At 33.8% G+C, this 26,104-nt stretch overlaps 1 protein-coding gene across 1 annotated transcript; it reads left to right on the forward strand.

Moving 5' to 3' along the window:
• Positions 1-22,156: 22,156 nt before the first annotated feature.
• On the forward strand, positions 22,157-22,895 carry LOC146539791 (uncharacterized). The gene has a single exon (XM_085207777.1). The coding sequence runs from the start codon at positions 22,157-22,159 to the stop codon at positions 22,874-22,876; it is 720 nt and encodes a 239-aa protein (XP_085063903.1). The 3' UTR covers positions 22,877-22,895.
• The last annotated feature ends 3,209 nt before the right edge of the window (positions 22,896-26,104 follow it).

Consider the following 26,104-nt stretch of genomic DNA (forward strand, 5'->3'; position numbering starts at 1 on the left):
GATCTTCTTAAAAATTAACTTCTTTTATATAAAATGATATTTTATACATTTTTGTAACTATATAAAATAATATTTTATTTGCGTGCGTGAAGCTGGATATATCCAGAATACTGTGAACCTTCACGCATATTTCTTGTATATGTATCCCGCATTTACCAAGGTAGGCAGAGGCAACCTGGAAACATAGTGTTTAAATACTACGTCCCCAATAAGACACTACGGTTCCCAATTTTACGCCGAATTGTAGAGCTATACTGTTATTGAATGTTTCATTTCCTTGTGTGGGAATCGAATCCACAGCATGTCGCGTTTACTATGTGTAATTATATAATTATTACTATAAACGTATGTTACCATGGTTTTTTTTAGATATTTTACCGTGTAAACTTTAACATAACATAAAAACTCTTTATTTCACACCATATTAAATATTTAACAAAAACAAAAAAAAAACGTACAAAAAATAAATGTGAAAGGGCGGCCTTATCACTAAAAGTGATCTCTTCCAGGCAACCTAATTTAAGAAGAATCTATTTAAAAGACAGGGCATGGCGCGATCAATCATATATATATTTATACACCCGCATAAATACTATCTCATAAACTACATAGAATACACATACATAATAAAAATAAATAAATAAATAAGTAAATAAATAAATAAATAGATAAGTGCATAGATACATGACAATTACGTCGAAATATATAAAAATACTACATACTAAGATAGTAATTTTTAGCTTTATGAAAATAAACTATGTTAATTATTCACATGCTGCTAGCTAGGCAGCCAGTATGTAAATTTATGAAGACAGAGTGTTGTTTAATATAATTACTAGCTCCTTACTACAAGATTCGCTCGAGAGTACTACTTTTTTTATTTTTGTGCCTTTTTACTCTCTTTTTTCCTGTCATAGTTTTTTAGCATCACGCTGGATCCCACACTAAGGAACCTAATGTTGACACACTCCGTTCTCATTATAATACTTAATTTCCCCACATTCCATTGAATTCTGTAGGCTTTCGTTCGTTCGTTTTGTTTGTAGTGGTAAAACTCATCGCTGCGTTTTGTAAATTCTACTCATGTAAATACATATTATTTTATTTTCTTAGTGACTCTCGTTTTACACATTTTATTTCTATATACAAATTGCTGATATAATCATAGCTAAGGACAAATAACTTAAAATTTTCATATATCCAATATAACTGTAAAAATCTCATGCAAATACTTTTTTCATTAATATGGAAATAAAATTTAATACGCATTAATTTATTCATTGATTAATTAAAGTGAACAGATTGGTTGCTAATTAACTGACGGCACTATGCATGAGCTCTTTCGATGGTTTGAAATGTATGATTTTTTAATTATAAAAAAATCAACTTATCTATACTTTATACTAATATTTAATATAATTAAATTGAAGTATTTGTTTGGTTGAACCCGTTAATCTCAGTTACTATTGATACGAATTTAATATTTTTGTGTTGAATATTTTTATATGTTTGTGTTGAAACGTCCATTCATCGAGGAAGGGTATAAGCTTTATTACATCACGTTAATTGTTTGGATGTAAACCACTATATCTTCAAAGTTATTATGAAAAATGGAATTGCAGAATAAAAAGAAATTAATATCTGTAAATCATATAGAATTAACAATGTGTGTTATGGTGTATGAAGCCATTGAAGGAGACGAGCACAAACAAGTTGGAATGTCAACGCGGCAGGTTTAGGGTTTGATAGGAATCGAACTCGAGGAAATGAAATATTTAATATTTTAATTTTTCGTTCTGGTGTCGAGGCAAATGTGTTGGCAATTGAGGAACAGACGTGACGTGAGGAAAGACTCTGCCTACCCTGCTATATGCGAGATGCAACGAGGCTAAAAAGAACAAAAAAAACTGGTAGTTATTTCAGTTAAAAGAAAGAATTGTTTAAGTCAGTATTGCTAGAAATTCAGTCTCGCAATGTAATAGGTCACGTTACGTAAAGGTCTAGGTTTAAAGCCCAAGGTTTAGCATTGGACGTCTTCCAATACAGAAAGGTACAGGCATTTGGTCAGAAATGGAGAACATTTTGTTGTATTTGTTCAGAATATTCATTAAAGAACTACATTTTGTTTTTTCTAAAGAATTCATAATATAAATTAATTATAATTACCATAGTTATTTTCTGATTAATAGGTAATTGTAAGTATTAAAAAAAGAGAAAATAGTTAGAATTTAAACAGAAAATAATTAACAATAAAAAAAATAGTATATCTAAAAATAATCAATAGGAACAGGATTTGAAAATGACTTGCATCGATGCAATATTGCGTTTTACATTATTTTTCTTTTTTAAATTTTCCTTGTACCATAAATAGCAAGGTAGGCAAAGGGTACCTAGTGTTCCCAACGCTCCCCACGAATCACGATTTTCAAAAAATTGCATGTTGGGTGTCGAAACTTAAAGACGTGCTAAGTCTTGTAACCAGAGCGGCGAAGTAAAAATATTATTTTTCTTCCAAGTGGAAATCGAACTCATAAACGTTGTACTTACAGTCAGACGCTATCCCATTGCCAGGACGACCTCAAAATATTGTAGCTATTACAATACTATTATTTTTACAATATGACATAACCAGAATAAACTTTAGACGTTATGTTAAAACGAGAGCATATTTAAAATAGGTTTACGATCTCTGCTTTGGCTACATTTGAATTGTATAATACCAATAATGCTAGAACATTTGGCATAGAAACTACTTGAAGGTGGTGTAAATTGCTCGAGACGTGCCTCTTAGGACGCTCACATAAGACTTCTTGTATCCAAATAAAAATAAGTTAACAAAATCATTTTTGAGAGTTTTTCTGTATATACATTTCCTAATATTCTCTTCCTAATATTCTGTTCTTTTTCTGCCTGTTTCTTGTATTTATCTGTGACAGAGAGAATTTAGTGATACTTTACCCTGTTTGCGAATATTATCTTATAATGCTTTTGATTGCTTGATTTGAGGACCATCGTGGTGTAGGGGTACAAGCGTGTGGTTGCCAACGCTAAGGTTGTAGTTTGATTCCTACTTGATTTAAGCAATATCCCTAGATCGGAGCGCCAAATACTACGGTCTCTATGTAACTCTTTCGGTACGTCCACTATCATACCACATTTCCAGTCGGGGGAAATAAAATATTTAATAAAGAAGAATATGTACCTACTAGTATCATAACTATAGAGATTAAACGCGGCGTTGAGCACCGCCACTTAACACGCGAAGCCTCGAAAATTTGGCAGAAAGTGGGGTACGGAAGTGTCTTGACGAAGACCGGAAGATCTTAACACTGGATTCCCAGGGTCCCTCTGCATACGTTTGTATGTACAGAATACAGCGAGAAACTGAAAAAAGATTTAATTAATTAAAACATACTACTATTTCGTAACACTGTTCCAATTTATATACTTTCTTTCTATTTTATTTATTATTTGCATACAATTTAAAAGAATATTAAAAAATATACAGCAGTAATAAATTCACCTGTTAAATGCAAATGTAATTTTGAAATAGAAGCGCTATGTAGATTTTTCGTCCTTTCTGCTTCAAAAGTTTTGTTTTTAATATAAGTGATTGTGGCACAATGGTGCAGTGGTTGTTTGTTAACGTGATGGTTATGGGTTTGGTGCCCATCATTACAAATTAATTATTACCATTTCCCTGTTCTGGCATGACAATGTGCGGCGTTTAGTTCCGCCTTTAAACGTTCAAGCGGAAAGCGGAGAAACTGAGAAAAATAGACACCCTCTAGTATTGGACCCTTTGAATTTGGATTCCATTTCTATTTAAGGAAATGTTATTATGAATACATATAATTATAAATTAATACATATACTTTTTAATTTTTTTGGTATCGGTATATAAAACGGCGGTTAGCTTTTCCGTGCAATATTTGTTCATTTTAATGGACCAAAGTTCAAATCCATTTGAGTAAAATTTATTGATGTTATTTCATAATATTTTTTAGAGAATAGGTTACACAGAACTACTTTTTAGTCAACCAAACTTATTTTTTATATACTGAAACTAAAAACTTTTATATAAGCTCGAAGAAAATTATACAAATGAAAAAAGCCCTACTGTCCTTCACCTACAATCCTCCGCTGAAACAATCTAGGCCTCGCCCTCACAACTCTATGAATTCTGAATCAGCTATCAAAGTTTCGAAGATACTTCACTTATAATTAGTAGCAGGATCATAATAAAGGGTCCCATGGGAAAAGTTTAGTTTGGGATGAATTAGTATGGTAATATAATGAACCATTAATGAAGTACTGTCTTTGAGGCCACCGTGGTTGAGTGGGACAAGCGGGACTTACGTTTGTAAACGTAAGGGTTATGGGTTTAATTTCTATTGCGGGGACTTATTTTATTTTACGACAAACTTGACAAACTTAACTTTGCTTAGTTCCAGGCAATGTTAGATAAAACGCTGCCTTTAGTTCCGCTTTACAATTCACAATATCTTGGAAATTGTGAAACAGTGTTTAAACACTAGCTTCTCTTTCTCTTGTCTATTATAGGAAAAAAATTGAATCTGAAAAATTATTTCCAGTTTCCATGAACATAAACCACCAGGTTTATTACATTAGTACACTAATGCATAAACCTTTTGTATCAATTACAATATAATACGTAGTAAGTGAACAAGCCGAGTTGCAACAGCTCTATATATAATGAAATCAAGTAAAGTAATGTTACAACGACGACGACGGTGCATTTTAACTAGTGACTTCTGAAAGCTCATATTAGTTATAAATCAGATTTTATATAGTTAGTTTTATTAGCTTGTTTATTAATAACTAACTTCTGCCTGTGAGGTTCATGTTCTGGGAATTATTATTTTTTACATTGCAGGGTAGAGAGAGGAACCTGGGAACGTTAAGACACGTTCGTTCCTTACTTTCTGCCGACAGGCCTCAGAGAACTATTTATAGTTCTTTTTGATTACTTTCTCGTTATATCCAGTATCCAGATACAGCAGTGAAAGCAGAAGGAATCCTTTATAAGGACATTATTTTTCTCATTTACTGCGCTGTTTTTGAGACTGAATTGAGTAGCAGAACTTAATACAGTTCTTTGTCTTCTTACCAAGGTGAGGAAATAAAAACATTTTATTTCTTCGATTGGAAATTAAACCCAAACCGGTTTTACAGGCAGACGCTGTGTCGCTGCAATAACTCTACCTGCGTGTTTCATGTTTTTTTTGCTCTTAAAACATTCTTCTTTCATTTAAATAAGACCTTCATTCTATCTCCAAACAACACAAAATACTTTTCCACCCAAGTTAATAACAACACAAACACAGAAGATAACAACTACATCACTAACTAATGAACACAGTTTATGCCTTTACAGAAACCTGAAACACATTTGGTACACGCTATACACATTTTCAGTCTATATCGAGACTGTGCCTGAAAGCCTGTCTATTATTAACTCAACTCAACTCAACTCAACGTGAAGTATGAGTCGAGAGGGTTGTTAAAAGCCACATTAAGTTTAGATGGCGCTAGTGTAGCGTTAATATTACCCTTGTGATTTATTTAGTTATTAAAAAGTGAAAGTTATATAATTTCACTTCCTTTTTTTCAACTTTTTTTCAGCATTGATAAAATATAAAAAAATAATATTCCCACTATCATCAATGGTTAGAGCTCCAGTGTAGGGAAAGTCCTCATAAGACGCGCCGTCTCAAGTAATACAAATTAAGGAAACGAAATGTGTTAACACTAGGTTCTCTTTACTTTTTTGCCGTTGTTCCACAAAATACCGGTACAAGTATGAAAATAGAGAAAAAATAAAATAGTACAGTAATTTTTTTTTGTATTATAACAATATCACCTATATAAGTCAAAATATATAATTAATAAACATTTCACAATCTAAAGTTATCTTTGGAACGGCCTAATAGAGCGATTGTGAACACAACCATTTTTGCCATTAGGCTGGAACAGATGAAAGATTATTGTGATTTTTATTTATATTTTTATAAAAAAAATATTTATAAAAGTCTTAATATTTTTTTACTGAATTTGTATATGATTTTAGTGATTTTTAAATGTTTTTATCATTCGTGGTGCAGTTGAAACAAGAAGATTTGTTTTAATTCTAATTGTTGTTGTTTGAATTCTATTTGTTATAGTAATTACTAATTTTAGGGAAATAGTGTATGACAGAAACAGAAATAGTATATTAGAATTTTGAATTGAACGGAGACTGAAAATAATTAATGGTCAATATTGAGACACTATGCAATATTGCTGGTGTGACGCCGCCAGTGCAGTCGGAGAGTGATAAACGTAATTTCTTGACACTAGATTTTCTATCTTCTTTTAGTAATTCTTCTAAGACACTAAGTTTTCTTTGTATACTCCTACTACGCGACAAAAGATGAATTAGTATTTTTTTTTACTCTTGTCGATAGTGTGAACGATCCTAAATGTGTATCTTCATTCTTAGATTAGTCTTGGCTGCCTTCCAAAATAATTATGCCTTGAAGTATATTATTACCACTGCCGTACGAGGAGCTGGTATAGAGAGTCAAGAGGACTTTTAAAACTATTTTGAAATTTTCATTAAAATACAATATATTTTTAAAAAGCAAAGTAGCAGCAAGTTATTCAATAATTTCATTCAAGAAACTTTCTTACGGAAATAACGAATGGAGCTTTATACGGATTTAAGTTATACGGGAAGCCGTTATATCAATGTACTATTTTTTATATGAAAATATACTTTTTAGACCCCAGCGCCTTTTTGAAACCGTTCAAGCTCATCTACTCGGGCAGTTTCGAAGAGCTCGAAAGTTCAAATATCGCTACGTTTAATCTTTATACGTTATAAGTAAAATATCTTTTTTGATTTTCGCGATTCTTAACACTAGGTTCTCTTTGCCTTCTCTGCTGTGTGCGGTATGTTCGTGAAGGTGATAAAAAATAAATAATATATTTCCTAATTCTATAATCCTTTGCTTACAAATCTGACTTATAATACTCTTCATGTCTTGCTCATGCACAGAATCTGTGACACTTTACCAACGAACTATATCGTTGAGCTTATATGTATGTAACAAAGAGTAATTCAATTGGTGTTCGTTACGAGTCCGACTTGAAGAGAGTTGGATGTCTTAACTGAATTATAACTTAGTTCATGCGATACCTCACAATATACTACCTTCATATACTCATGTGCTCTCATTCCATTTTTTTCCACAGGATAGGTAGAGGGAACCTACGAGTGTTAATGTTAAAAATAATTTGTCAAAACCTCCCTACAGAGATGCTAACAAAATAAATATGCTTACAACAAGCGTATAAGAATTTCGATGTAGCTTGATGATAACGTATGGCTTAATTGTTCCGAGCTTCAGTTCCAACAGACGTGGGCTCAAATCCCGGTACGTTCAAATATTTATACGTTTTCTCAATAAGAAGTAGTATGGGGGTTTAAAAACACTCCGTTGCCAATTTTCGAGACATTACGTATTGAATGGTGAAACTTAACGCCGCATTTTACCTACGTAGTGGGAAAAAGTAAATAATTGAAATATAATCATAGATCAACACGATGCAATAACCTAATAAATACATCTATCTCTATTGTTTCTACCGTAAATATACCTTTGTATTATAATATTTATTTTCAAAATAAACTAACTTTCGTTTGAGATGCAAATAAAATGCATAGTAATGCAAAACTGTGGGAAAGTTTATTACTTTTAAATTTTCACGTGCATGTTAGATATGAAATAGAAGCACATTTCTTTTATAAATTGTGGCATTTAACTGGGGAATTAAATGTCTTAATGTCTCTACTTATTTCAACAAATACATATATAAGAAAAATAACTGTTACTCTCCGTAAAAAATGTAAACAAATAAATGTAAACTAATATGTTAGTCTTCTAAAATATTAGTTTTATTCTGTCTGCTCGTATTGAGTTGTTGTTAACCTAGTGTTAGTAGACACTTCCGTCCCCCATTTTCCACTGAATTCTGGAGGCATTGCTTGTTGAGTGGCGGGCCGCCAATTCATTTCCAACATTTCCAAATTCATTTTAGCTTCATACTGTAAAGCAATTCGTTCTACAATTTATGCCCAATTTTCGAGACATCAGTTTGACATTTTGAGTGGCGGAACTTAACGCCACGTCAAGTCATTTTGTTACGAGCCCCGTATATTTACAATATAAGTTCCTATAGTTATGACAATTTGCTTAATAAATCTTATTAATATGTTACTAAGTTGTCGATATTCTTCCACTGGATGACAATACTAGCAGGTGGAATTTGACTAATAAACTTGGAAGTCAATAAAAGAAATGCGACATTTGAGTGGAATTTGAGCTCTCTGTTCCACGGACGAACATACGGACGGAAAGAATGTGAATCTCTTGTATTAGCGTAACTAATATTTATTTATGGGTATTTATGGGTTAATAATTAATATTTATTTATCTAGTTATGGGTTCGTTTTCTACTCGAGGAAATTACAAATTTAATATTTTCATTCACTCACTCTGGTATCGTTACCAGAAAATGTTATTGCCTCGTGGCAAAACCCGATGTTGAGTTCCACCACCCAACACACAATCACCAATAACAGCATTGTGTTCAAGATTTATTTTCTTTTCTTACTGCTTGGTTACATAAAATTTTCCATTGATGAACAATGTATTTTTTTTATGAATACTTGATAAACTTTAAAGCAGTGTATTCAGTATATAATATTGCTTAACTTTTCCAATAAAATTGGAGTGAAATGAAATTTGAAATTTAGAAATGAAGGTGAGTAGCAATAGACGTGATACTGGCACCGACGTAAATTTTGAGTATTTCACCGCTTCAACGAAATTTAATTTGGGGGAAAAAGTGGCAAATAAAAAAACGGGAAGTCAAGAATGTTCTTTGAGCCATAGAAGAGGGATTTAATTACAACTGTACAATTTCTTTCTTCACACTTCATAGTAACCGAGGCGTGTATACGAAAAAAATTACGTATGACGTAGTTATGGGGCACTAGCACGAGCTAGTTTCATTACTGTAGGTCCATGAGAAATGAAAATAATTTATTCTTTCAACTGGGAATCGAGCCCACAACCATCGCGTTTATAGTCAAATACTGTGCCACTGCGCCACTAAGGCTTCAGCCATAACTGCCACCTATTTAATATAAATATTTATTTTTAAAATGCACAAAGACAGGAATAGATATATAAGCTTAAATAAGAATTTATCGCTATATTCTCCTCACAAAGTTTTCAACGGTATTCTTGAAATATTCACGTTAAAGTTAAGAAAATTCAAAAGCCAACTTGCCACGCTTCAGTACCGACGTAGTGTATTTGTCTACGAATGTACATTTGACTTCGAGAATGTTTTACTTGGAGAATAATTCGATCGCTAGTTCGCTTTAACTATACTGACTTCGTTTTTGAATAATTCAAATTAAACTTATAATGAACATTATAATTGATGGTAATGACGTTGTCATGGTGCAGGGGCTATAGTGTGTGTGTGTGTTCGATCCCCGCTCGAGGAAACGAAATATTAATTTAAATTTATATTTTCATTTCGCTCTGGAGTCGAGGTAAAGGGTTGTGTTGAGTTCCGCCACTCAACACGCAATGCCTCCTGAATTTAGGAGAAAGTGGCGAAAGGAATGTGTAAACACTAGGTTCCCTCTGCCTACCCAGCTGTGTGGGGGGTACAACGTGAAGCTGATTAGAAGAACTAACACATGTATCAAATATATTTCTTATAGAATTACATTCTTTTCATATAAGTTTTTCACTTTCTAAGAATTTCAATCTGTACCCTATTGCCGTTCAAATATTTATATAGCTAGGAAATTCAAGAGCAAATGCTACGGTACTCTACAAGTCTACATGGTCGCGACGTAGCATGGTCGTAGCGTTGCCGACACGTATTCAACAATTTAAATATAACAAACACAATGTAAGCAAATACTTGATTTTAATCTGATAGAATAAATATTTTTTTCACAGTCTTTATGGGGCAGACATAGTGAACATAGTGATAAAACACTACTTTCTCTCCGAAAAATCAAACTCAGGCTTAAGGTACGTACTGAAAAGTGATTAAATTATATTTTTCAAATGCCATTTCTAAGAATATAAAAATATTTTTACAAAAGTTTGATTGAATAATTTCGGATAAATTCAATTAAATTTTAAATTAAAAATACATAATCTACTTAGTACATATTATAATTACGTGAAGAACAAATTGATTCATCTCTCTGTTTAAGTGTGATAAGGCGATTGTGTATGTGTTACAGACATGATTTTTATGCAGAAAGTAAGAAACAGTGTCTGATCACTATGTCGCCTCTGCCTACCCTAGTGATACCCGAGAGATGATAGATACAGCGTGAGATGATATTATGAGAGATACAGCGTGAAGCAACAAAAAAGATGGATGATGGGGAAAATAAAGAAATATAATACTTTTTTTCAGACGTTTTCCATTTCTTTCTTATATTTATAAAAAATATATCCAAATTTAGGTCAAACAAAAACTCATACCAACACATCAATAAATTCGCATGGAACTTTTCATTGCTCAGTCAGTCGTATCATATGCCTTGTAAAGTTCGTGTAAAGTGGTCCACAAGTTCGCATCTTTATTTATGAGAGCACTTCCTTACAGTCGATCGCCGTTTCGACGCGATCGTGCAAGTTTTCTTCGCGTTCGAGCCAGTTTTTTTGGCAAGAAAAGAGCTTGTACAGCATGTGCTATCTTTGCAATAACTTTTTGATCGGCGGATACAATGAATTTGCTTTTTTAATGTTTATTTGAGTTTTTGTAGTATGGACACTTTCTTTTTTCTTTAGAGACCAGGCCACAAAATGTGCCTGTTAAAGCGACTGGTTGTAGGTTCGATCCCCATTCGAAGAAATTAAATATTTATTTTATTTATATTTCCGTTTCTTCGCTCTGGTGTTGGGGCGAAACGGCGTTGAGTTCCACCACTCAACACGCAACCCGTAACCGTCGCGTTGACAATCAGACGTGGAGTGAGACACCCACTGAACCACAACAGCTTTATAATATTGTATGTATTAGTATGAGTATAATTAATAAAACTCATAAAAAAATGTAACGAATTAAATTAATTCACTACAGTCATGTAATATTCTTCTTTGCGTTATATGAACTCACCGTCCTCCGTCTCCTTTTACCACTCCATTCCACACAACTTGTTTCAAATTTAGACGCAAAAGAAGAGTATCTTGACACTAAGATCTCTCTGTTTTCCCTCTTCCAAATAAAACAAAAAGCTTTAATTGGGTTTCATTCAATTTGATTAGGTCAAAGTTCTGTTTAAAAAATATTCAGAAAAAAGTTTACAGCACTCACAGTGTAGAGTTTATTTTTTTTAAATGTAAATAACACGCATGCGGGTTACATTTTATTTTTATTTGTATATATTTTTCAGGCATCAGAAATATATTTTTTAGCTTAACGCTATATCTCGAACTAGCGGACCCGGACGCGGCTACGCCTGCTTGAAATATAAGAATATAATTTCTATAGAAATATAATTTCAATCTAGATGAAATGCTAAAAGTGACTATTATATTTATTTTCATAAGGATGAATATCAAAATGACGCGGTAACGAACGCGGTCGCGTAGCGACGACGGTTGTTATTAACATGGCAGAATAAATTGCATGTCAAATTAGAAAGTATTTTAATTTATTAGTATATATGTGTAATATAATATTATATAGCCTATAGCACTTCCGAAGAATGCAGCTTTCATACAAAACAAAAACAAAGTAAATCGATCCAGTAGATCCAGAGATCTTAGCGTTCAAACAAACAAACAAACAAACAAACAAACAAACAAACAAACAAACTCTTCCGCTTTATTATATTAGTATAGATATAGTAGGTAGAGTGAACCTAGTGTTAAGATACACTATTTCACTTTCCACCCTATTTTCGACATGTCATTGCGTTTTAAACGACGAAACTTAACGCCGCACTTTTTCTTCTTTTTCTTATTTGCTATAGTAAATAAATAATATTTTTAATTTTGTAAACTGTATATTATTAAAAAAAATATAATACAACAATAGTTGATAGCGATTTGACTATACTTCAAAGCGAAACTGTGTTTTTATTATCAACACATTATTGAGGCCAAAGCATGCGATTGTAAACGCAACGGGTTCGATTCCTACATGAAAAAATAAAATTTGATATCTTCATTTCTTCGCTCTATGAACGAGACAAATTCTAGCGTTGAGTTCCGCAACTCAAAACGCAATGGCTTATGAACTCGACGGAAAGTGGAGAACGGAGATGTCTTAATGGGGGGCGGGGAGTCTTAAGGTATAAAAAGAATATATTAAGCACTTAACTTGTCTTACTTAAATTGTCGTAACTTTTCTACTTAAATTGTCGTAACTCTGTCATTGACGTCTATCATTGATGTCTGTCAATGCATGTTCAAAAGAAAACATAGTGTCAATCCGTTGTCTAATTACAACGAGGATTTTACCAGAGGAAATGAAAATATTTAATTTCCTCGAGTGGTAATCAAAGCCACAACCTATTGCCTTTCCAGTGCATGCTTGTACCCCTACAGGACACAGGACCTCTGAATTCTATTCCCAACCAATCCTGGTAAGAATAGAATTTCAAAGACAAATCTTCCTTTACCATAAAGCATATAGTTGACATACTAGTACGTATTGATACAGACTTAGCTCGAGCTATCAGTATCTAATATCGGTAAGTCACGTGTGCGCCAGCCGGCGTTGTTGTCGTGTCAGAATTGGAAATCGAACGGGAAAATAGCGTCTATATTGGCATTGAAATATTAGCTTTGTTACGTAATATGCGTAGAATATATTTGTTGGTACTATTGTAGAGTGGGGAGAAGAAGAAGATTTTGTATAAGATGGTGTGTAGGTTCGATTTTTTACATAGTGAAATCAAAATCAAATTGGCTTCACGCTGTATCCCGCACGCTACAGGGTAAACACAGGGAACCCAGAGTTAAGACACTCCGTTCCCGACTTTCTGTCGAAGTATAGGGATTGAGGGATTGGACTCAACGTTGCGCTTACTTTTATCTAATAAGTTTAGTTATAAGAAGAACAACAAATAGTCTTAAAACGCAATAGTAAGGTATATTCATTACTTTAAAACCGAAACTGTGTCGATATTTTTCTTAAAGTTTAGTTTCTTTGTCCGAAGTTCTAATTAAACTTATAAATGAATTTTACTCTGTCAAATTGTAAGCGATAGAGTTTTTAAAAGTTGTGTCTGAAAAATGTTACTATTTTTATTCAGGTTTTTCTAGCTACACGCTGTACCCCACACGTAAAGTTAAGTAGAGGGAACCTGGAAACCTAGTGTTAAGATACTCCGTTTCAATTAAAACAATTTAACACTTTTCTAACTTACTAAACACGCATTGTGTTAGAATTACAAAAGCATGTGGTGAACGGGAGTTTCCCCATTAGGTTCCTCTGCCTAGAAAAACCTAAGCATATTCGCTAATTTCTTTTAACTTACAATATTTACTAATTCCAAGGTTTTATTTGGCAGTCAGAATGATATACGGACTTTCATTAGTGGCTAACAACGCAAGGTACCGGCCCCGACTATTTGTTACCTTTTTTACAAGGAGCAACTTCCTCCCTATACATTGTAATATGTTGGCCGGCTGCGTAATGAGGTTCCAATCTTAATCAACTTCTTAATTAGATTTGGGATTGATTATATTGAACATCTATAAATACTTTTGTTTTATTTGAAGAGTGAAATAAATGTAGGAATTAGTTATGTATTCTTAATGATATCTTCTAATCGTTTTCTCTTAGCAGCGTAGGTATATATTAGCTAGATAGTGTCAAAACTCGTCGTTCTCCGTTTTCTATCCGCATTTGACACAAAAAAAACAAAATCAGATATACTTTTTTAAATTAAATTTCGTAGATGTGAAAATATCTTGAATTATCGATATCTCACTGGATTTAATATAACTACCTTCTCCATGAGTAAAAAAAAATAACTACTAAACAAATATACCAAACTACCCTCCAATACTCCAATAATATGAATAACAAACTCATTTGAAAGACCAAAACAGTAATTTATCTGGTAAAACTTGAATCTGGGGTGATGTAATCGCAAATAAATAAGCATTCTCGTCACAGTAACGGCGGTAGACATAAAACCGGTAACGCCAGTCCAATGAGAATCAACTAAACAATAGTGGCGAATAAAAATAAATGACTCTCCCGCTTCCTTCGTCTAAGTTTTTGTGAGTCCATCGGAAGGTCTTTAGAATGAGTGCTGGGTACCGTTCGCAAAATAATTATGTGAGCGGATTTACGTTGTTTTCCGACTTACAATTTTGATTTGTGGATTTTACGCCGTGCTCCTTTACGAGAAGACGAAATAAATATGAGAATCAAAGCTACAACCTTCACAATTGTGTCATGATCAAAAAACACCATATTATATAACATAAAATGTTATCAAATTCAAAATATTCTTTATTCAAATAGACTATTGTAAGCTCTAAGCTACCACCGATTCGGAAGGCAGTTCCGCTGAGAAGAGCTGGCAAGAAACTCAACATGTCATATTTATGACTACATAATATCTTATTTACATCTGTGATTAAAGATTACAAATTATTAATTAAGAAGTTTCTTTTTTTTTACTGTCTGTACATATCCGGCGAGTGGGGGTATAGAAGTAGGGGTCTGATATCCGCCGCGGCGCCGCCACGACGCTAACCTCTTTATAAGTTTGACTGACCTATCACTGAGCAAACTATAAATATAATTAAATTAATATTTTTATTTCATTTTACGTAGACTATATTTAGGGGAAAAGCAAAAAGAACTTTTTTGAGACATTTTTTCCCCATATTACGCGTAATTTAAAGACGTTCTTTCACATTTCGACGAGTGCGGATGGGGCATATAAAAATCACCAACCATTATCATTTGGCTTGTGGAGTAAGTTCTTTTGTTTTTATTTTTATCTTTACTCAATAATACTCCGTGGGGCTTAAAGCGGGGAACGGAGTGTCGTAACACTAGGTGTTCTCTGCCTACAATGATGTATGTCGCATAATACATCCTAAAGCTATTTATTAAACAACAAACACGAATAACATAACCCCAATTTAACCCTTTAAAACTTTACAATTTCTAATTATCTTGTTACGTCAGAAACTCATTATCCCACGAATTCATTTCTGAGATTGGAAAGTATGTAAGAAGTTTCACCAGAGTAATAAATATAAGGAAGTAACGGGTAACTTAATCACATTGGCTGCCTTAACTTTTCAATCGCGTACGATATGATTGGAATGTTGCCTCCAGTGTCCCTGAACAATTATGAATTTTACCCCAAAAACACCCTCACCCCCCTTTGATATTATCATAACCATAAATTGGAGGATCGCTATAAATTTATATACAAATAGCTACTATATTGACTTCTATCGTTGGAAATGATTATATTTTAAGTATTTTTGTTCTACAATAGCCGAATAGTTCCGCCACTAAAATTGTAATATCTCGATATCACTCCACTCTCTTTTATATTTTGGATATTTGGATTAGATTACCTTAATATCAAGTTCCTGCTGACTACCCTATGACCACCTTCCTCTATTCACAACAGCTTATAAAATTATAAATTGCTAAGAGGCGGTCCTATCACTAAAAGTGATTGATTTCTTCCAGGCATGATGATGTACTCGTATGTATTTAATGTATGTATTTCATCATTCAGCCATGAATGATGAAATACTCGTACATACATTAAAGTCCTTGATTTAATCCCTAATATAAAAAGCAGAACACTTAGGAAAAGGGCTGGTAAAAATATTTCTGCAAATTCTCAATATTACAGATTTATATTTCAATACATTTAATAAGTTCTCATAGGTTGCATATACAGGGAGAGATAAACAGATTAAACCTGGTAACCTAGTGTTAAGATATTCCGTTCCCGTTTCCTTGAGTAGAAATCGAACCCACGACCCGTTGCGTATACAGTCGCTCGCTTGGCCCCTGCGCCACGACAGGCCTCAATATACTATTTGTACCAAATAATTTTATATTTCCCGTCTACAAAAACATTGAATCGTACTTGAAGGGGATTTCCACAGTTTTTGCAGCGGAAATCGACCGGATACAGCGCAGACGCTTCCTTATTTGGTTTGGAGGTAAGAATATTAACATTTGTGTACAGATTCTTCAAAGACTAGTCTTTACATTTTATTTACCAGTATTTGTTTTTTTTATTTATTTAAAAATTTTCACTCTTCCTTACTGTGCCACAATGACCACAAAAATCAAAAATATCATTCAAATACAATAAGAATATTAATTAATAAAAATCAAACTGGCTACCAAAGTGCAACTTCTAACTACGCGACCACAGTGTAGTATAAATTAATTAAATATATTTTATATGTCGGCGCTCCTGGCTATTACTAATTTTAATTGCCTCCTGGCCACTTCGCTGGCAATCGTGCCGTATTCGTTGTGAACTAATTTTATTCGCAACCTCTGGCTACTTCATACATTTATGTATATTAAATGTATGTATGTAGGTATGTATATTGGTAGAATATATTTTTAAAAATATGAATATTCATGAATGCCTTTTCGTTCAGTTGAAGTTTTTCCGTCTAACCAATATTCGATGGTGGTAATTAGTTCATAGATTATTTGGATAAAGTAGTACAATGAAATGTATAAATGTATTATATAAAGAAAGCGCAAAACACGGCGTTGAGTTTCGCCACTCAACGTGCAAAGCCCTAAAAATTCGGCAGAAAATGGTGAACGGAATGTTTTAACATCAGGTTCCCTTTGCCTACCGTGCTGTGTGCGAAATACAGAAAAGGGAACCTAGTGTAAAGTCATTCCTTTCCCGATTTTCAGGCCAATTATCGAAAGGTACTAACTTAATAATTAATACTATTCGGATCGCTATAGGATTACACATCAGAACACAATCAATTGAGTCCGAATAATTTTATTTATATTCGGGCATTCGGCCGCCATAAATCATTTTGGCTTTTGTGATTTAATCTATTTATAGTTGTTAATGTAAGCCTTAGCGCGCACTGGTAACTTTTGTCACGGTGACAATAAATTTTTTGTCACTGATATGTCACCATACTTTTCGCGACTGCGCGCACTTGCGATGACAATGACGAAATTTTTTACATTTGATAAAATGGATCTCGAAGAGATGATTGTCTGTGCACTTATATTAAGAAATAGAAAAAAAAGCAAATGTAGAAAATATTGGCTTTCAACTTTTCATTTGTCTTAGAGCAATGGCCTCAACTCAATTTCGTCAATCAGTATTGTCATTGTCTATTTTATCTTCATGAAAACACACGTTTTGCCTTGGTGATGAACTTGACGCCATTCTTGAAATAAAAATTCGGTGCTGCAATGCAACACGCTGCTGTTTCATATTTATGCGGAAGACGACTAGTATGGAAACCGCAAGGGGGAGGTGACATTTAGTTGCTAATGCGCGCACGGGCATACAAATCTATGGACGCGGTGACAGTTGCGTCACCGGCGTGTTGCCGTCCTCCGCGGACAAAAAGTCACCCAATTGTCACGTATCCAAATGCGCGCACCTTCATTAAGTGTAATGTACACGGTGACAGTGACGCAACAGTCACGGTGACAAAAATCACTAGTGCGCGCTATACCTAACATGACGTCGCGAAATGTGGTCATATATAACGAAAATAACGGAATATAAAATGAAAATGAAAAATAAAATTTAATTGAGCTCACTGTGCGACTGTTGATATGTTAATTTAAGTTTATATTATTGAACGTTTTGGGTTCGAATATAAGAAAAATAACTTAACTTAACTTAACGCTGTATCCTATATATGAGTATAGCAAAATAGGCTATAGCGTGTTGAGTGGCGGAAGTCAACGTCGCGCTTTGTCTTATAGCGGCCGTATTGATGAAAATAATTCATTGCCTCGACTGGGAATCGAACACAGAACGAGAATTGTCACTATCTTAACAAGCAAATTGAATTATCACGTTAAGACAGTTGTTAATAGCAATCAGTCATCACTAACAGATATGTAACAAAAAAACTTGATGCATTATTTAGGGTTAACAGTTGGAACTCGAATGACAATTCATTTTGTCAGGCATGGTAAGCGGAATCTGAAATATTTCGTCTCACGTAATAAAAAAATAATAAAAACTAAAAATATCAATTTTTAAAAGAACACATTAACAAGACGAATGAGCAAATGAGCGCAAACCCGATTTGTTTACTAGGCAGTCTAAGGTTCCATCAGCCATCTTCCAATTCCATCATCATCAGCTCGGTATCATAATATTGTATTATCGTTTAATCTACACATTATTGTCAAGTTTCATGTTTATAAAGCAGTTATAGCTCGAACTAATAAAAGCGTGTTAAAATGAGAAAAAACCTCTAAGAACTAACATTTCCTTAACTAGGAATCGAATCCACAATCACCTCGTATAGACCGTACGTACCAAACGGGCTTATTTAATTAACCAAATTTGGTAGGAGTGTCCTAAAAGCGAGTAATCGGACTCGACGTTATACAAGGATCATAAATAAGCAGCCGTATGCTGCGTTTTGCTGCTAACTGGCTATTTAGCGGTCATATCTAAACGTTGACAAGGCTGTATAGCTTATAGAAGGAGTATAATAAAACATTTATATTTCAAATATTTATAATAACAACAAAAATATGTACGAAATATGTGGCCAGTCGTGGTACAGGGGCAGAATTGTGCCGCGATAGGTTGTGGCTTCGATTTCTACTATAGAAAATGAAATATTTAATATTTGTATTTCTTTGTTCTGGTAACGAGGCGAAGAGTTCTGCTACTCAACACACAATATCTCCGGTGAAAGGTGGGAGGCGGAAGTGTCTTAATGAGACCAGTGTGAATAAACACTAGGTTCCCAGGTTCCTTCTGACTACCCTGCTATGTGCGAGACACAACGTTAAGATAAAAAATAAGATAATGTAGCAAAATGTACACTTGTCTGTAGTGATTTAATAAAATAAGTTAAGATATTGATTTCCGACGCTGAAAAAGCAACATCTCAAATATTGGGCAGTGCGTGGGGAACGGAAAGTCTTAACAGTAGGTTGCCTCTACCTCCCTTTCTATACGTGATGTATATCGTGAAGCTTAAAAAAACTTTATTTAACCAATACTTATTCCAGTAAAACTAACTCCGTCCGTACTGATCGCTTTGGACCAACACCAAAGGCAATTAAAGCGTTGCTGTTGCAATGTACCGCCTTCCGTCCGCGCGATTTGATGGTTAACGCGCTCGCGTTCATTTCTGCCTTTTTTAACCCTCTTTTATTTATTTTTACTTTATTTATTCCGTTTTACACTAAATGTTTGCGTTTCAGGTGGGAATTGGGTAGAGTATGTTTTTTTTTTTACGATATTTTTGATATGTATGGAAAAGTATAATTATATAAGTATGGAAGCATATCTTTAAACCATATTGTCATAGATTATCATTATATTAGATTATCATATAAAAGATAATAGATGTTTGTGAAAGATTCAAATATAGTTATACGTAGGTATCTGCATCCTATACCATGTGTATATAAGGTTAAACCTTGAGCCTAGAGACGATACATCTGGCTCTACTTCTCGCCCGAATTCTTGATATTAAATTTTGAGAGACGAATCATGAGGAAATCGAACTAACACCCGACATATTTACAGTAAAACGCAATCCTGTTGCACTATGATAGCCTCAGTATTGGCTATCACATGATACAATAATAGTTTTATCATTTCACTCTCCGATTTATTACTATAATAAATAGAGAATTTCTCTGAAATTACTAAAAGTGAGTGTGAACACGAGACACATTCTGACTAGTATATAAGTATAGAATATTAGTATAGAAATATGAAATGCTTGTTACGTGGATTTGTTGGACTTTATGCAATACATCAAACGGCAATCGAGCCTACAATCATGTACTAACAGCCCTAACTTTAGATCTTTAATTTGGGTAAAGCAACCATTAGTTGTTCATTAAGATTCATTTTATTCAAAGGAACTCTATCGCTGAGCAAAGTTTCAGTATGAAATCGGTTATGGGCTTTTAATGCATATAAATGGCTTATTACAAAATTTATGGTGTCGAAACGACATGGTGGAATATCGTAGATGTGATCTCTAATTGTTATCTTTTTATTTCTTACGAAATTGTTGAATATTTTTTAAATGTCACATTGTATCCCATGTTCAGTGGGGTAGACTGAGGGAACCTAGGGACATTATATTGAATGGTGGAACTCAACGACGTGCTTTGTCGTCCAATTAATTTACTCAAGTGACAATGAAAATCACAAACCTGGCCAAGATAAGGTTGGGAACCCTGGATCTAGATGGATAACTATATTATACGATAGTAGTTTTATTGACAGCTTAACTCTGTCATCAATTATTTTAATTGGACTAAACTTTACTTTACTAACCATACTTTTTACAAAAATCGCTGTCCATTCAACAACCATTATTGAAAATCCAATCCCGCCCAAACCACTCCTATATATAGTACCTACCTCTATATATAGAATATACATATATTTGTTGAGAGCATGGATTAAAGCGATAGGTTAAACGCTAACCATTTCATTCTATTTTCACGTAAAATAGGCCACTTCGGAATCGAGTGAGCGCGGCCATGCCGCTGACAGTGTGTCAATCACAGTATTTGAAATGTGGATAGGTATTATGTAAATTTTAGCAGGTAAACGTAATATCGTATTTATATATAAATATAGATATAGTTATGCCAGTTGGTTTTGGTGATTTTGTGGCCTACTTGAAGAATATCTATGTTATATATCAGCTTCTGGGAAATCTGGGAGGGAATCTAGTGTTTAGACACTTCTTTCCCAATTTTCCGCCGAATTCTAGAGGCATTGTGTGTTGAGAGGCGGAACTCAGCGCCGCGCTTTGCTACGACACCACAATATTTCATTTTCTTGAATGGGGGCCGAACCCATAACTTGCTTGTTATATATAACATACATATACGAGGTAGTTTTAACTTCGAATTTAGTTCCTGATTAGACATAACTATATTTTTCTTAGTTTTACGTTATATCCCGTCCGTGGCAGGATAGCTAGAGGGAATTTGGGAACATAGTGTTAAGAAATTCCATGCCCATTAAGAAACTTTCCCCAATACCCGTACAATGATTTATTATTTAAAAATTTAATTTCACGAGCTGAAAATGAACCCACAACTGTCACGTTAATGGTTTATAAGATAAGATAGATAAGATAAAAACGTTTTCAAATGATAATTTTTAGTGCCCGCTGTAATAAAAGGAAATTTGAGCGTTCATTTGAACGTGGTGTCGACAAATTCATTTTTCTCGCTTCGGCGGGTGGTAATCAAATTGCTTCCCGTTCCTGAACACTTAAAGAATGCGCTTGTATATTTGTGTATGCGGGATAAATATCATGGGTTTTATTTAATTATTTATTTGCACTTTAATGTGAACAATTTAATATTTAAAAGAGGAAGATAAAAGAAAATAGAAAATAATAATAACACAATTGACGCACAAAAGTTCATCGATAATAGTGATTTCTTCCAGAGAACTTTTGGGTAGGTAAGTTTATATGACAATATAGATATCAAGAAACATACATATCAAAATAAAAGTGTTAATGTATCTTATAATAAATTAATAAATATTATAATAATACTATTTAAAATAAGGAATTGTATAAATCATTGATTAAATAATATTTTAAACATTTTTTTAAATATATTTAAAAAAATGTTTAAAACCTTTTTCGCGGGTAGGAGGTCAAAAAGTCTATATCATTTTTTCTCCATTCTACAATACTTTCTTTTATTTATTTGGAAATAACAGTTTTTAAAGTGAATTTGCAAAAGGAAATGATTCACTAAGTTGTAATACCCACTAGCTAGTGTTATTTTCCTTTAAAAGAAACATATAGTTGTTTTTTTCGAGTGTCATAGTTTTCGACTACCACTACTGTGTAATATGGAAGGAATAAAAGACTCACTTATTGCTATGAACGAGATGTTCAACATGAAGATGAACGAGTTCCAAAACGAGTTGCACAAATCGTCGTCTCCTATCACGGCATCTTCTCTGGCGGTCGATTTTAATAACTTTAAGAGTTTCACTCTCTCTGCACTGAATACCCTGCAGCGGCAGGTGGAACTTATCAGCCACGAAATGGATCGTCAGGAGATGCGTCGACGGAAGAAAATGTTGCTGTTCCATGGAGTCGCAGAAGAAAAATCAGAAGATCTTTTAGATAAAGTAGTCACTGTTATAGGTGATAGTTTAGACCTAACCGATTTTTCAAGCTCCAGTATAAAGTCATCGTATCGGCTAGGACATTCTTCAAAGAAACTTCGCCCCATTGTCGTCAAATTTATGGATATTGCTACGCGGAATAAAGTTTGGTTTGCCAAAACCAAATTGAAAGGTACTGGTGTTACACAATCAGAATTCCTCACAAATCCTCGACATACGGCGTTTCTTGAGGCAAGAAAGCGCTTCGGTGTTACCAAGTGCTGGACAAGAGACGGTAACATTCACGTAATAACACCCGACGGAGCAAAGCACAAAATTGAATATTTGTCGGAACTGGAGAGCTTATCTGGCTCCAAACCACCACAAAACACAGTCCCCGTAAATAAAACTGCACATAAAATAGCAACTGCACGTCCGAAACGACTTGTCAAGAAATAATAACTATTTGTTTACATCTGTTACCTACTAATTTTAAGTATAAGTGCTAACCTTCTATTTTTTATATATATATTTTTATACTACCCACATGTCCTAATTAATAACATTGTTACTAAAATAACAGTTTGGTTTTTATAGGGCTTTCATTTTTGTACAAACTAATTGTACGAATCTTTAAAAATTTGAGATAATTATTATGTTATCGTTTTTTTAATCAGATTATTTTTGATGTTATTATTGTATAGTATATATATATATTGTATATTTTAATATAATTCTTCTGGCAACTGGCAGGTGGGTTAAGAAACTGAGAAAAAGAAACTTGTTAATTTTTATTTTATATACATTTATAAATTTATTTATATTAATTAGTTACCTATTATATACTTATAAGTACATTACAACTTTTATATTATATAACAAACTTATAATTTAGATTTTATCGCATTGTATATTGTAGTATTTTTATTTATTTATTTATTATTATTATTTTACATATATACCTGTTACTATATATATTTTTTGTCTATATTAATAAGATTTCATTATCGTTATTTTAATGTCTGAAACCTCCTCTGATACAAATCCTTTTCTCTCTTCTTCTTCTGTTTCAGAAGATTTATCTAACAACAGTTATCAAAGCATTCCTTCTTTAAATGAGTGTCTGAATTTTCATCTTTCTCCTTTTCCAAAAAATCTAAATGTGGTTCACATAAATGCACAGAGTATTCCAGCTCATTATCCTGATCTTCTGTCCTCTTTTGAAAATACTAATGCGCACGCCATATTAATATCAGAATCATGGTTAAAACCCTGTCTGCCATCAATAGCTTACTCGTTACCTGGATTTCACCTGATTCGAAATGATCGCACAGGGCGCACTGGTGGGGGTGTTGCAATTTATCTCCGCTCTCATATACCATTTACAGTTCTCGACTACTCTCATTATAATGCAAGTGACGCCGCTAAACCTGAACATCTTTTTATTGAACTGTCGTTTACACATACAAAAATTCTTCTGGGTGTGTACTATAGCCCGTCACTTACTGTGGATTATTTCGAATCTCTTGAAGTTCTGCTTGAAAAACTGAGTCCTTCATATGAGCACTCAGTTATCATGGGAGATTTTAACACATGTCTGCTGAGAAATAATAGCCGATCGGATCGGTTAAAGGCCGTTGTGAATAGTGTTAATATGCACATTCTGCCTCTATCCTCTACTCACTCATTTCCTAACTGTACTCCATCTCTCTTAGATTTAATCTTAGTCTCTTCCATTGATCATGTTGAAATACATGGTCAATGCAATGCCACTGCATTCTCGTATCATGACCTCATCTTTCTGTCTTATAAAGTTAAACCGCCCAAAGCAAAATCAAGAATTCTTCTCCAGCGTAACTTTGCGAGTATGGATTTAGAACGTCTGCGTGAAGATGCTACAAAAATTGATTGGAACATAGTCTACAAAGAAAGTACTGTAGAGCATCAGGTGTGTGCTTTCAATTCACTTATAATCCAACTGTACGATAATCATGCACCTATTAGACCTGTACGTGTTAAGCATCTACCAGCTCCCTGGCTTACAGAGGACATAAAAAAATTACAACAAAAGAAAATTATTGCCAAAGCTAAATATAAAAACAACTCTTCAGACAGTAACCGTGAGAAATATGCTAAGGCTCGGAATCGTTGTAACATGGTGTGTAGGGATAGTCAACGACGCCATATCCATAAATCTGTTGTTGAAGAAGACAACACAGAAAAAATCTGGAAATTTCTCAAGACACTTGGAGTTGGGAAGGCAAAGCAATACACCAATCCTTGTAATATTGATCTTAACAAATTAAATAAACATTTCTCCCCTTCTGTTACAATTGATGTAACCACTAAATTAAGTTCTCAAAATCAAATTCGTGCCTTGCCCACTCCTACTAATCCTATTTTTAATTTCGCTCAATTCACCGAAAGTGATGTTAAAGAGAATATATTGGCGATTACTTCTGATGCTGTTGGCCATGATTGCATTAGTCGTAAAATGATCATACCAATCCTTGACATCCTGATTCCTGTTCTTACCGAAATTTTCAACCTTTCCATAAACACCAGTACCTTTCCTCCAGCTTGGAAAGAGGCCCAATTAACTCCATTGCCTAAAAACCGCAATCCTTCCTCCATGTCAGATTACCGGCCTATTTCAATTTTACCATTCCTTTCAAAAATCCTTGAACGTCTCGTAAACCAACAATTTAGTAAATATCTGGTAAGCAATAACCTACTTAATTCCTTACAGTCCGGCTTTAGGCCTGGTCATAGTACGACTACTGCACTAGTTAACGTATCAGACGATATTCGTTCAGGTATAGATAATCATCAAGTTACCTTAATGATTTTGCTCGATTTTAGTAACGCCTTTAATACCATAGATTTTGATATTCTATTGTCAATTATGTATTCTCTTAACATATCTCCTAAAGTGATTGATTGGTTTCACTCTTACTTGTATGGTCGCAAGCAACGTATCCGAATTCAGGATTCCTATTCTGAATGGACCTCGGTGCGTGCTGGTGTTCCGCAAGGTGGCGTGTTGTCTCCTCTCTTATTTTCTCTCTTTATTAACTATTTCTGTCACAATCTTGCTTCTCCCTACCATCTTTACGCTGACGATCTTCAAATTTATCGTCAATGTCCGTTGCATAATCTTCCGAATACTATAACAGCATTATCTCAAGAACTCACTAATATTTCTACACGAAGCAAATCATTAGGCTTAATTATAAATCCTAAGAAAACGCAAGCTATTATAATAGGTAGTCCAAGGCTTATTTGTCAAATCACATTTAACGATTTACCTGATATATTGCTTGACGGAGTAATAATTCCTTTTACTGAGAAAGTTAAGAATTTAGGAATTATATTCGACCAACATCTATCTTGGAAGCCACAAATCTGTGAAGTAAGCAGGAAAATTTTTTCAGCTGTCGCATCACTACGTCGATTACGTAACTTTCTACCCATCCCTACTAAAGTTGCGCTGGCACAATCACTCCTACTACCAATTCTTGATTATGCCGATTGTTGTTACCTTGACCTAAAGGAGGAGCAATTAAATAAACTCGAGCGTCTCCAAAACGTCTGCGTAAGGTTCATCTTTGGACTCCGCAAATACGATCATATTTCCGAATTTCGGAAAAAGCTCAAGTGGCTCCCTATTCGGTTTCGCCGGAATAC

Source organism: Heliconius melpomene, chromosome 3, assembly GCF_056956725.1.
Source record: "Heliconius melpomene rosina isolate 202511_hmr_F chromosome 3, ASM5695672v1, whole genome shotgun sequence".
NCBI classification, from domain to species: Eukaryota; Metazoa; Arthropoda; class Insecta; order Lepidoptera; family Nymphalidae; genus Heliconius; species Heliconius melpomene.